General features: G+C 40.3%; 1 protein-coding gene across 4 annotated transcripts in view; it reads left to right on the forward strand.

Moving 5' to 3' along the window:
• Positions 1-6,893: 6,893 nt before the first annotated feature.
• The window catches only part of TMEM156 (transmembrane protein 156), a 56,731-nt gene continuing 50,314 nt past the window's right edge, over positions 6,894-13,310 (forward strand). For 2 of the 4 annotated variants that reach the window (XR_009351032.1, XR_009351033.1), the window contains exon 1: positions 11,845-12,249. Coding sequence is in view for 1 of the 4 variants with exons in the window: in XM_059163593.1 (XP_059019576.1) it covers positions 12,162-12,249 (88 nt within the window). In the remaining 3 variants the exon portion in view is untranslated. Of the gene's footprint in view, positions 7,008-11,844; positions 12,250-13,310 lie in introns of those variants that run through there. The other 2 variants (XM_059163593.1, XM_059163614.1) reach the window with 2 other exon arrangements.

Raw genomic sequence — 13,310 nt, forward strand, 5'->3', positions numbered from 1 at the left:
CTGTTCCTTCGTCTGGAAGGCTATCAGCTAATCACGTGACTGCCTCTCTTTTCCTTCATGTCACCTTTCCTGACTGTCCTATGTAAACCTGCGAACTGTGCCTTAACCCCCACTCTCTGGCTACTCCTTTCTCAGCAGATAGCATTGTCTTACCCACACACTTCATATATATATGTCTGTCTCTATTCCCTCTAGAATGTGAACTCTGTTAAGAGCAGAATCCTGTCTCCTTGGTTCAGTGGCACATCTCGTGTCTATTACTTCTCCCGTCTGTCCTGTAGTAGATACTCAAAAAATATTTATGAATGAGTGAACAGCTTCACATAGGAAAGATAGTGTGTGTTTCTTTTCGTAATGGCCAAAGGGCTTTCATGCAATTTACCTTATAACTGAGTCATAGGCCTTAGATGTATTAATAAGGTTGAAAATAAAGCCGTTTCACCCTACTTAAAATTAGTATTTGAAATAGCTGTTTTTTTAATCTCCCATTCTGGCATTATACCAAGGAACAGAATTTGAAAAAGCGTTCACAGCTAAGAATTCATGCTGACATTTTACAACTTGGCCCATAAATGGATCCATGGAATCAGAGAGTAATGATGGTTCAGTAAATCCTGTCAAAGGCTTAATGTTTTTCCCTGAGATGAAACAATGTAGCAGGGATCAGAAGTGGAATAATTGGACTTAAATTTGATTACTGATAACTTGATAGATGGTATTAATGTTCCTTGGTCAGTACTCTAATAATTTTAATTGATAATCATGTTGTTGAAGTTAACAATGTTTTAATCTGGTTAAACAGCAGTTCTGATAGATAGCAAACAGAATTTAACCATAATGTGTAGACACCTTTAATAAAGAAATGGAGTGTCTTTATATATTCTGCCCTGATTACCAGTTAGTGTGGGTGTGGAAGGGGGATTAGAGGTTTAAGTATCATTAAATACAGTGTCTGTGTTCAAAATCTGGATCCCAGGGATGGGATGTCTTTTAGAGGATTTAGGATTTCTTTCTTTTTTTTTTTTAAATTAACATATAATGTATTATTAGCCCAGGGGTACAGATCTGTGACTCATGAGGCTTACACACTTCACAGCACTCACCATAGCTCATACCCTCTCCAGTGTCCATCACCCAACCACCCTCTCCCTACCGCACACCCTCCACCACAACCCTCAGTTTGTTTTGTGAGATTAAGACTCTCTTTCGGTTTGTCTCCCTCCCGATCCCTTTAAAAGTCCTGCTGCTATCCATGCTGTGGCATGAAACAGCCTCCTATGAAAATATGGAGCTTTAAAAGGCAGGGGCAGATCACAGCCCCGGAAGAAAAATTTCCATGTTGACAGAGACAAGTGGCCAAGTAAACCCAACTCAAACTTTATGCCCTTGAAGTTCACCCAACTCAAACTTCATGCTCTTGAAGTTCACCTCAGATTTTCACTCTGGTTTCTCTTGATTCCCCAGGGTAATTCATTCTCCTTTTAGTGTCGTTTAAACCACAAAAATGATGGGGAGAGTGGTGTGGAGTGGGATGGGGGCACAGAGAAAGGATGAAAGAAAGAAAAGGGGGAAAAAAAGAAAAACCTCCTCAGCTTCCTTTACCATAATCAAGCCAATCTAGAATGGTTACCATGAACTTTCCTAGAATTTAAAGGAGAAGGAAAATGAAATTGTTAGGGAAAGTGAAGCAACGTACATAATTCCATTCAATTGTTAAGTGGCTCTTTTGCCAGTTTCCATTCTTCTAGGAACAAATATCTGTCCTCAAAGGACAGGTACAAATTTGCAGGCATTCTCCCTAGGTTCCTCCCCTCTTGGCTCCCTTTCTTTCTCCACATGTTAGGTCACTTTTCTATCTTTCCAGTGGGGGCCATCAAGCCTGTCTCAGTCAGAGCCAAGGCTAAAATCCTCATTTGTACTGTTCAATTCCTACCTGTGGTTCCCAGGGATACAGCATGGTCCCAGTCCATTCATAAGACTTGGGGGCTGACTCTATATATCAGCTCCTTCCTCAGGTGGCAAAAGTCAGACCAGCCTACTGTCAGGCCACGCCCATCATTCCCCAGAATGGCTCTGGTGCTGGGCACAAGGGGAAGGAATGTGCATTCTTTCATGCACATATTTCCATCCACCCATACGTAAGTAGCCCTCCTACAATCAATCAGGCCACATTCTCTGACTGGAAAAAAGGTTTTTGTAAAACAACTTTAAACACTTCCTGCCAGTCCCCTCGACCTTTGTAAAAATCACAAAAATCACTGGTTCTGTTCATTCACCAGGACCCCGCTTAACACACTTTGATGACTCTTCATTGTCTTCAAGGTAAAGGTCAAACATCTTAGCATTGTTGTAAGATTCCTCATAATCTAACTCTTCTCTGTCTCCCCAGGCCTGTGCCCATGGCTGTGTCCGGTATGTGTTGTTTCTTTCACAATTATTATTTTTAAATATGTTCCTTCCATCTGGACTGTCCTACTTTTCCAATCCCTACTTGTTTAGGTCCTTCAAGACTCAGCTTAAGGGTCACCTCCTCTGGCAATCTTTATCCTCATCTTGCCAGGTTGAATGTGTTCCTCCATGGTATTCACATAATACTGCAGGGGAGGAAAATACTCGCCAGGTTGAATGTGTTCCTCCATGGTATTCACATAATACTGCAGGGGAGGAAAATAATTTTCCCTCTACCCTTCTAAGGTTCCTGGCTGAGACACTCCCTTTAATAAAAGATTAGTAGGAGAATAACAAACTAATATGTATACCTCCTGTATGCGTGGGAAATACCCAGGAAATCTGAGTAACTACCCCACATCGCCCAAGCCACTACCTTAAAGACCATCTCCAGCCAAAGACAAGAGATGTTAATGCCGGCTTGGTGGGTTGGGTAGCAGTTTCTTGATGGACTGTGAAACATTGGCTAACTTGTTTTTCTTCCTTACTAGTGAAGAGGTCTATGACCACAGGTGCTCATAAAGATTTGTTGAATGGATAAATGGATGGATGGATGAATGAATGAATGAACGAAAAAATACTCTTTGCCTATGAAGCCTTGAAAAGTAACAATTTATTAGAGATGGCCATTTTTCCTCTGATCACTATAACATACACAAGCAGGAACTTTCCTCTAATTTACAGCATTAGACTACCATTTTCATGAAAATTTAGAAGGTCCTTAATTTAGGATTCCATAAACTTCAAAGGAAAAGGAATGAACACAAAGGACTTATATTTATTTTTTTTGCATTAAAAAAATTATTTCAGCATTTCAATGTACTTAACTTTTAGAAAGGAATAGTTTTATTGCTTTTACTTTTAAAAAAATAACAGTTGCAAGGCTACAAATGGATGTTGATTCTTATGAGTTAAAAAACCTGTTCCAGGGTGTATCTTTATATTTGATATATAACTTCCTGATCCACCAACAGACAGGAACTACTCAGTCTGGCTTCCATTGTAATGTTCTTGGAGCACAAGTTCATAACCACTAGACAAGGTTTGTCACTGTGCTGATGGTGTACTTATGGAACATTTATTCAGCAACACTCACCAACTGCGATGGAGAGGCCCACAGCATAAGAGATGCTGTGTTGCTTGTTACAGGGGCAATAACGAACCAAGATGAATCAGACAGATAAGTACACCGAAAAGTCCTTATCAGTCATTATGCTTCCCCTTCCTCCTCCATTTTGTTCATCTTTTTAAAAGCACACATGCCTCTGTGTTCACACTTACATTCTATATTCAGTGACTATACTTAGCACAGAATTCTTGGGGAGAGATCCTGGCTGAGTAACAAGCAGCTGACCCAAGACTGGAAAGAGTGGGTGAAAAGATGGTAGGATGCACTACGCACATCAGAAGACACTCTGTGTCAGCGGCCCAAGCAGCACAAAGAGGGGAGAAAATAAGCATTTCTCTCTCCTCTCCTAAGAAAATCAAGAAATAACATTACATACAGAGTTCCCATTAAAAAAAGAGAACACAATCGAGATATTCTTCATGATGCTACAATAAGACAACCTTGACTCTTCTTCACAAAACAGAGTCATAGTAATTGCTCTATTAGTATTAGGTCTAATAGGTCCAGCCCGAGATAAAAAGAACTGGCTGTAACAAGAGGGCCCTTCTGAATCTAAGTAATATTATATCTTGATTTTCTTGGTGGATGGAGGGGAAGAAAATGACATGCATTCATAATTTGACATTGAAATGCCCTCTTGTTATAAGCAGCTCTTTTCCCCTCTGACTGGACCTGTTGGACCTGATACTTTCAGACTCTGAACAATTGATTTTACTCTATTTCCTGGAGAATCAAAGATTGTTGTATTCTAGCATCGTGAAGAATGTTTCGATTTGCGCTTTTCTGTCTCTTTATACGTGTAATTAACAAGGAGTGCATTCAGTGTCAAACGACTTGCCAGAAACTTTGTTCCCAAAGACTGAAATACTGCCGCAGTTCTAGGGATCCCTTCCAGGCTGGTTTCGTCCTCATTTTCTTCTCCTGCCCTCTTTCCCTCTCTCCTACCTGCCCTCCCACTCCCCCTTCTCCTCTCCCTCCTCTTCCTGCTCAGTTCTAGGAATCCATTCCAGGCTGGTTTCATTCTCATCTTCTTCTTCTCCTCCTCCTCTTTTTTTTAAGATTTATTTATTTAATCGAGAGAGAGAGAGCACACATGGGGGGGGGGTGCTGCAGAGGGAGAGGGAGAGAGCCTCAAGCAGTGCCCGCCATGGGGCTCCATCTCAGGACCTGAGATCAGGACCCTGAGATCATGACCTGAGCCAAAATTAAGAGGCAGTGGCTTAAATGACTGAGCCACCCAGATGCCCCTGGTTTTCCCTTCTTGCTTCCCCTTTCTGAATATACTGGCTGGGCACACAAGCCTGCCTCATATTCCTTTGAAGGAAAGTGGCCCCACCAGGTTCTGTCCCACATAGACTGATATCTCTGTGTGGTGGGTTTTGTTAGTGAACACAGACTCTGTTTTCCTGGCCACGGGTGACTGGTGGTGGGGACAGTAGAGGCAAAGCAGCCATGAATGGGCCAGGTGCCGAAGGCCAGACATCTCTGGGGAGGCCTTAAGTAGGCTCTGAATCCAGTGGTGGCAGCTCAAACCAGATGCTCACCAGAGTGGAGGAGAACAAAGAGAAGGCAGTACCATGATCCTTAGCCTGTAGTCTGAGCAATGCTGAGCCCTTTTTCTGCTTCTCTGAGGTTCTGGCTACACTTCCAAGGATGGCCTGGCTGACCTGGCCGCTGAAGGGGTGACCTCCTGGGTACCCTCATGCCCTGGGGTTCTTCGCAACAGCCTCACCGCAGCCACTGAAAGCAAGCAGGGACGGGCCTGGGGTGTTCTCCGGCCTGAACTGAGGCTTTGTCTGAATTTCCCGCTCTGGCCCTGGCTCCTCAGTGATCTCCGATTCTAAAATAGAAAAAAAAAACCTGTGTGGACTGGAGGGGAGGAAAACGATTTCTTTCCTCCCTTCTGGATCTTTGGCTGGCCTAATATTTAAATTGACACAAGACAGATGAACAGGAGACAAACAAATTAAATTTCATACATACTGGAGCTTATAGAAGAACGAGGCTCAAAGAAGAAACCAAAGCCGGCAGCTTTGATATTTTTTTAGACAAAGAAACAATTATTTGTGAAGATTGGACAAGGAGTTTGGGTGTGGGGTAGCAAATTAATAAATAAATAACAAGGTTTGTTTATACAGCCTTCTTGGCCCTGTGTTCCCCATCTCTGGCAATAATGATGCCTTCTACCACTCTAGGTGCAAAGATTGTATCCTTCATGTGGGGAATTTATTTCGTGTCTTCAATGAGGCAAAGGAGGGTCAGAGTGTCCTTCCTGCCCTTAAGTAATCTTAATTGAAAATAATCAGTATACGAAAGTGGCATATTTGGGGGCAGTCCGTCTTTACCCCCATCAGGAGAGAAAGAGAAAGTATTTATTGGGTTATAATTTACATACAGCAAAATGCACACCTGGGACCATACAGTTCTAGAGCTTTGACTAATGCATACATTTGTAAACCACTCGCGTCAAGCTCTAATCCATATATAGAACATTTCCATCACCTAGAAATTCCCTCAGGCACCTTCGTAGTCAAACTTCCCTCCACCTGCAGCCTCTTGTGGCAACCACTGGTGTATTTTCTGTCCCTGTGGTTTGGCCTTTTCCCTAGTGTCATATAAATGGATCGTACAAGATCTTCTTTCACATTCTTATTTAAAGCAGTATATGCCCTGCCGGACTCTCTGTTGGCACATTATATTTTGCCTTTTCCTTTTTTTTTTTTCCCCCAGAACAGTTAACATTATCTGAAAATAAACTGTTGTCATTATTTGAATATTGTCTGTCACTGGGATGTACATTCCCCCCAGAATGTGAGTGCAAAGACCTTGTCTTCATTTGCTACTTCATCTCCAGGGCTCAGGACGCTGCCTGACATCGTGGAGACGTTCGGTAAACATTTGTAGAATGAACCGCAAAATGCACGAGGACGTGGGAACTTCCCAAAACCTTCTCCAGACGGAGGCCGACTTCATTAATAAGAGATTATCTCCTCCCACAAAATGTGTTAATCCCAGCGTCCCTGTGTTGCCAAAGTAGTTTATCCGCAAGCAACACAACCAGAAGTCATTTGGCTGATCCCGATTATGAATTGTCTTTTAAACGCACTTTCTGGGTGATGAGATTACCTGGAATAGAGCTCATCTGAAGTGAGTAAAACGGAAATAATGATTTCATAGGGTTGTCAGGGGATGAAACGACTTGATGGAAGTGAAGCGTTGGGCGCCATGGTTCTCAGGTGGAAGCTAATTGGTCCCCACGGAAACAGCTGGTAAGGTCTGGAGATATTTTGTTTTTGTCAACACTGGGCTAGGGAGTTGCTACTGGCATCTGCTGGTAAGTGCCCAACAAAGAACAGGACAGCCCCCCTACAAACAGACTTATCCAGCCCAGAATGTCGGTAGTGCTCCCCGTGAGAAATCCGGGCACATGGTAAGGGCTGTGTTTGTTTTTGTTATTATCATTATTGTTTTATAAGTGACAATTCCTGACAAGTGTTCTCACACAGTCTGAGGGTGGGGGCATAGCACAGGGGTTGAAAGCATTAAGTCTGTAGGGAGACTCTCTAGGTTTGAAGCCAGAGCTTTACTTGTGTTGAGATGTGATTTAGAGCACTTTCTTGACCTTTCTTTCCTTTTTTTTTTTTTTTTTTTTTGAATATGCAGGGAGGCCAATGTGGGGCTCGATCCAAAGACTCCAGGATCATGACCTGAGCCAAAAGCAGACGCTGAACCGAATGAGCCACCCAGGCATCCACTTTCTTGACTTTTCAATACCTAGTAGTCTTTGCTTGTAAAATCAGAATAACAGTAGTAACTCCCTCAGGGATTTGCTGGGGGAGTGCATATAAGAATCCATAGACGAGGGACGCCTGGGTGGCTCAGTTGGTTAAGCAGCTGCCTTCGGCTCAGGTCATGATCCCAGCGTCCTGGGATCGAGTCCCACATCGGGCTCCTTGCTCGGCGGGGAGGCCTGCTTCTCCCTCTGCCTCTGCCTGCCACTCTGTCTGCCTGTGCTTGCTCTCTCCACCTCTCTCTCTCTGATAAATAAATAAAATCTTTAAAAAAAAAAAAAAAAAAAAGAATCCATAGACGACATTCAGTACTGTGCAGGAACATATGATAAATGGCCAATAAATGACATTGATCATGGCTCTTGTTTTTGTTGACTCCAAAAGATATCTCTACACAATATTGTGAAAGGATTAAGGGTAATTTCAGTGAAAAAAGAAATAAAAAATGTATTGCTCACATAAGGTATATACAAGTATGTATTTCACATAATAATAGATGACTACATAGAAGTTAATCTGACGCATCCTTTTTAAGGCTGTTATTTATTATTTTTTAAAAGTATGTTGTTCTTGCTTCCTCGGGCAAAGAAAGAAGCTCCTGGAAATAAAGAATTCTGTCATTTTAAAAATTTGGGTCTGGGGCGCCCCAGTGGCACAGTTGGTTAAGTGTATAAATTGTTAAAAAATTGTATCTAGCACACAGGGTACAATTATTATTAGGGTTTTAGCCTTCATTAGATGTATGATCACATTAAAGTGCTTTGAGAGCCTGAGTCTATGATATGAAGTATAAGACTTAAGGAGGATAAACACTAATGTAATAACACCCTTTTGTGTTTTAGATGTATTAATTTCTTTTTTTTAAAGATTTTATTTATTTAGGGCGCCTGGGTGGCTCAGTGGATTAAGCCGCTGCCTTCGGCTCAGGTCATGATCTCAGGGTCCTGGGATCGAGTCCCACATCGGGCTCTCTGCTCAGCAGGGAGCCTGCTTCCCTCTCTCTCTACGTGCCTCTCTCCCTACTTGTGATCTCTGTCTGTCAAATAAATAAATAAAATCTTTAAAAAAAAAAAAAAAAAAGATTTTATTTATTTATTTGACAGACAGAGATCACAAGTAGATGGAGAGGCAGGCAGATAGAGAGAGATAGGGAAGCAGGCTCCCTGCTGAGCAGAGAGCCCGATGCGGTGCTCGATCCCAAGGACCTGAGATCATGACCTGAGCTGAAGGCAGTGGCCTAACCCACCGAGCCATCCAGGCGCCCTAGATGTATTAATTTCTTACTTCTTCATTGAGGTAGGAGAGAGAAGTCCACAATGCATGGGTAATAGCAGATTTGTACTCATGTTCTTAGATTCTCCCTTTATAATCTAATATCTATGAAGAAGCTTTGGAAATTATAAAACAAAACTATGGAGCTGTGGTCCTTTACCATTAGTATTAACTGTCTAACAATTTATTAGAAGGTCAGATGTTTCCACTGTTAAAAAGATGACTAGGCTTCTTAGTTTGTTATTATGCATTCCAGGCAGCCAAAATCAGGCTGCAAGTAAATTTTGTTTTAAGAGTAAACTGCTTGGGGGCACCTGGGTGGTTTCAATCTGTTAGGTGTCTGCCTTCGGCTCAGACCATGATCCCAGGGATGGAGCCCTGCATCCGCCTCCCTGCTCAGCAGGAAGCCTGCTTCTTCCTCTCCCACTCCCCAACTTCTGTTCCCTCTCTCTCTGGCTCTCTCTCTGTGTCAAATAAATAAATAAAATCTTAATTTAAAAAAAGTAAACTCCTTAGTAAGATATAAATTATTATGACTACAATGAGGAAGAATTGTGTTTGATATTATAATTATAATTATATTATTGTAAATATTATATTTACATTTAATATTACAAATACAATGAGGAAGAATTGTGTTTCTTAATATAAACCTTTTAAGTCCATAATCTACCATATTTTATATTCTGTCACAAATAGGGAGGAAAAAACCCACCCTATACAAAAAGAAATGGAACATGACAACCTGAGGGAAATGTTTGCAACATATGTGGCAAGGGATACATATTCCCAGTAGAGAAAAAGGCCTATAAAACAACAACAAGGATACAAATGTTCCAGTAAGAGACATGAACAGCCAATTTATAAGAAATTCAAATTGCCAGCAAATATGAAAAATGTTTAGATTTGCCAGCAATCAGAGAAATGAGTATTAAAACAAGTGTTTTCCTTTCCTTTTTAAATGGACAAAAGTTGAGAGACTAAAATGGCCAATGTTGACATTCGTGACATGGGCATTCTCATACACTCTTGGTTGTGTCTATATTGACTCACTTCTTCTGGGAGATAGTTGTTTATATGAATTAAGAATTCCAAAAACCTTTGCACTGTTTGTCTTAGTAATTCCACGCCATAAATCAGACTCACACAAAGATTTATATAAATGAATATTCACATTGTAGTGCTACATAAACAAATATTTTTAAAGGACACAGTTGGAGTATCATTAAATGAATTATCTAAGGACCATTAAAAATCTACTGAAGTCTTTAGAAATAAGTTATTCGGCAGAGTTTTCGTGTTCAGTTGATTGAAAGGGGATGGTACCATTAAAAGAAAAACAAAAGGAAGGAGAACACTGATGGAAAGGGAGAATATTCCTAAAATATCTCAGGGCATATCATATTTCTCATAATTTGCTCAATCAGACATGATACACTGGTGTCCAGCAAGTGGATTATGGGACAGGTGTGAGATCCTGACTCCCCCACATCCTCAGAGCAGTGAGGCACTGCCCTGGTTGGTCTCTTGACTTCTACCGTTTGCACAGCTCCAGAGGAGCCCACGGAGCTTACCAGGGAAGTTTGTCTTCCAGATGCTCAAGAATAAAACCAACCATCTGACGCCATGTTGGGGGGAGGGGTGGGGAAGGAAGAAGGAGGCCTGCAAGAACACTACCACAAAGAAAACTCACAAACCCATAAAATCTGAGATGAACAAGAGAATTAATCAATGAACCAAAGCATTGTTATTCATAAAAAAGGACAGATACTCACAAAACTAATTTCAGTGAAATCAAATTAAAGTGGAAAAATAAAAAAGTGGTTCAGCTACCTTTTTATTTTTTTTTTTTTGAGATTTTAGTATTTATTTATTTGACAGAGAGAGAGAGAGATCACAAGTAGGCAGAGAGAGAGAAGGGGAGACAGGTTCCATGCAGAGCAGAGAGCCTGATGCGGGGCTCGATCCCCAGACCCTGAGATTATGACCTGAGCCGAAGGCAGAGGCTTAACCCACTGAGCCACCCAGACACCCCTAGCTGCCCTTTTAAAGAAAATTGATCAAGGAATTAAACTAACCGAGTGATGGAACATCAAGTAAATCTTTTCTTGATCAATTTCTTCTCCATTAGTAAAATTATGATTGGAATGTTTGTATTTGTAAATAAAAATCGGGGAATCAAAACAGGGTTAAGGGGGGAGTAGGAAGTCCACTGTCACTTAGTGACACCAACAAGATAGGAAAGAATTAAAAGACAGGGTCTCTTACCCCTTTCCACCAGCATCTTTACTGAAGACCCTGCTGGACATATGACATAACATGTCTCAGACCAATATGCTGTGCAGGCAATGACTCTCATCAATTCCTCCCTTCCTTGGAATGATCCTTGATGCTGCTCATAAAATAAGCCTCATGTTTGAAGTTCTAGTCCCATTTTGACTGTTCTTAGATTCAGTTTCTAAGGTCTCTTGACCCACAATTCCCTTCTGTCAATCAAATCCCCACACCCAATCCGAGTCGAGACAGTTAATTTGTACTCATCACAAAGCCACATTGGGACTTTTGTTCCCTGCCTCCTACTCCCCAGTCACCCAACCTTTCATAAGCCCAGGGTTGGGTCGGTAGGAACAGATAGGATGAATGGAAACACATGGGGTGATGGAGGTACCAGAGGGAATGACCAGGTAGAAAAAGATTGGAGATATTCCCTACCATTGTTTTTTTAACTAGAAAACAAAAACAATGGAATGAAAGTATTTGTTTGCACATATTCTTTCTTCACCCTGAACTTCCCCTACTCTTCATTTATTTTCTAAGACAAAGTCTTTTACTTCACTGGGATTATCATAATGAAAGATCATTTTTTGAAACGGGAATGGACAGTGTGGGTTCAGGAACAATGATCACACTGTTTATAGGCATAATAATAATGAGTCCCATTCCACTGCTTTATACAAGGTAGTAAAGTAAAATTGAAATTTTGGTTTATCCTTACATTTATCCTTACATTTGTACTGTTTGCGGTCTAATAGACACACTCTTTTCCTGAACACCAGAATCCAGTTCAGCCTGGCATTTAAAAGGGGCCAACAATCATTTAACAAGTAAATGAGTAACTGGACGTGACTGACCTCCATCGTTTGTTTTTGGCGTGTATATTGTGGGTTTATATTTACTCCTACAGACTGATAAACGTGGGAAATTAGCTTCAATTCTGGATGAGGACAAGACCCCTTTGCTTCTTGAGATTTTTTTTTTTTTAGTATTTCTTGTTTAGAAGATAGTTTGAAAGTATCTTACTTCTTAGACAGTAGTTTTCATAATGGAAAGTGACTCAGAATGAAGACGTCTCTGTTCAAACCCTCTTTTTTTTTTTTTTTTTTTTTTTAAGTCTTACCCAAAAGGAAGTGAGTATGAAGCAAATTGCATAAACTTAAAGTACTGCAGAGATGAAACCCAAAGCAGGAAGAGACATGCCACCCATGTCCTGGACAGGAACACACCGTGTCATGTGAAGAGACATGACAAAAACAGCTCTCTTTAAATTACTTTTGGCAATAGTGATCGCGTTCATTTTACTTTTGCCCGAATATTTTAAGACACCGAAAGGTGAGTGTATCATTATAATTTATTTTTTCTTTTTCTAATTTCTTAAAACTCATGACAGCTAATGGTCACAGGAAAGGTCTTTTTAGATACACGCTGCATGGGCCGAAGGTCTACGTCTAAAAAGTTACGCAAATGAGATTGTAATGTTAATTGACTCTTACAGAGCACAGTAACCTTATTCCCAGCACTAAATTATTGTGGCACACGATCATGAGATGAAAAATGAAGAGATGTCTTTAATATCTGGAGTCTAGATTTTAAACATCAAGTTTACATTAATCTTCTCACATGATTTTGCTCTTTGAACTCATTTCCTTCGAAACAGTTCTAAGTATGCTTTTAGCTTCTGGAATGATTTTTATAAAGCAAGTGATATTTATTATGTTAAAAATGCTTGATTTCCATCCATCACAGCCATTTAACACAAGTAACTCACTGCTGCCTTCTGAAAAATAGGAGTATTCAAAATAGAATTAAAATGAGATGGGTGCAAATTTCAAAAGGTGTGCGTGTTTGTGGATTTGTTACTAGAGTAAAAAGGAACAAAATTAATACTGTGGATAATTCAGGGTCTTGTGTATGTTTGTTGAAACCTAGGATAAGGAAATAAATAAATTTAAATTTCAGCTGTTTTTATAGGTCAATAAAAGATTTGGAAATATATTAATGTGACTGTTTCGATGGTAAATGCACTCCCTAGCATTTAATAAGGAGAAAAAAAGAAAATGCTGTATTCTAGCATCAAAGTTATATGAATTTGTTTAAGATCAGCAAAAAGCTTCCATTTGATGGCTGGCTGTGATGATTATTGTTGCATATACGTGACGCTAGGTGGCCAGATAACAATATTTTTAAAATAAACACCAAGTGCAATTTTGTGAAAAATTGAATTTTTCACATTTTTCTTGGTTTTCTGGAGTTATGCTGCTTACGTGAAACAACTATAACATGTAGTTTTAATTCTTGATTCCACATAGTGAAAATAGAAAGAGAAGAGTTAGAATTGGAATGGAGATAACATATTTCGATTTTTAAGCTTTTTGTGGTGGGGAGTAAGCTCA

This window comes from Mustela lutreola, chromosome 1 (assembly GCF_030435805.1).
Source record: "Mustela lutreola isolate mMusLut2 chromosome 1, mMusLut2.pri, whole genome shotgun sequence".
Taxonomy (NCBI): domain Eukaryota; kingdom Metazoa; phylum Chordata; class Mammalia; order Carnivora; family Mustelidae; genus Mustela; species Mustela lutreola.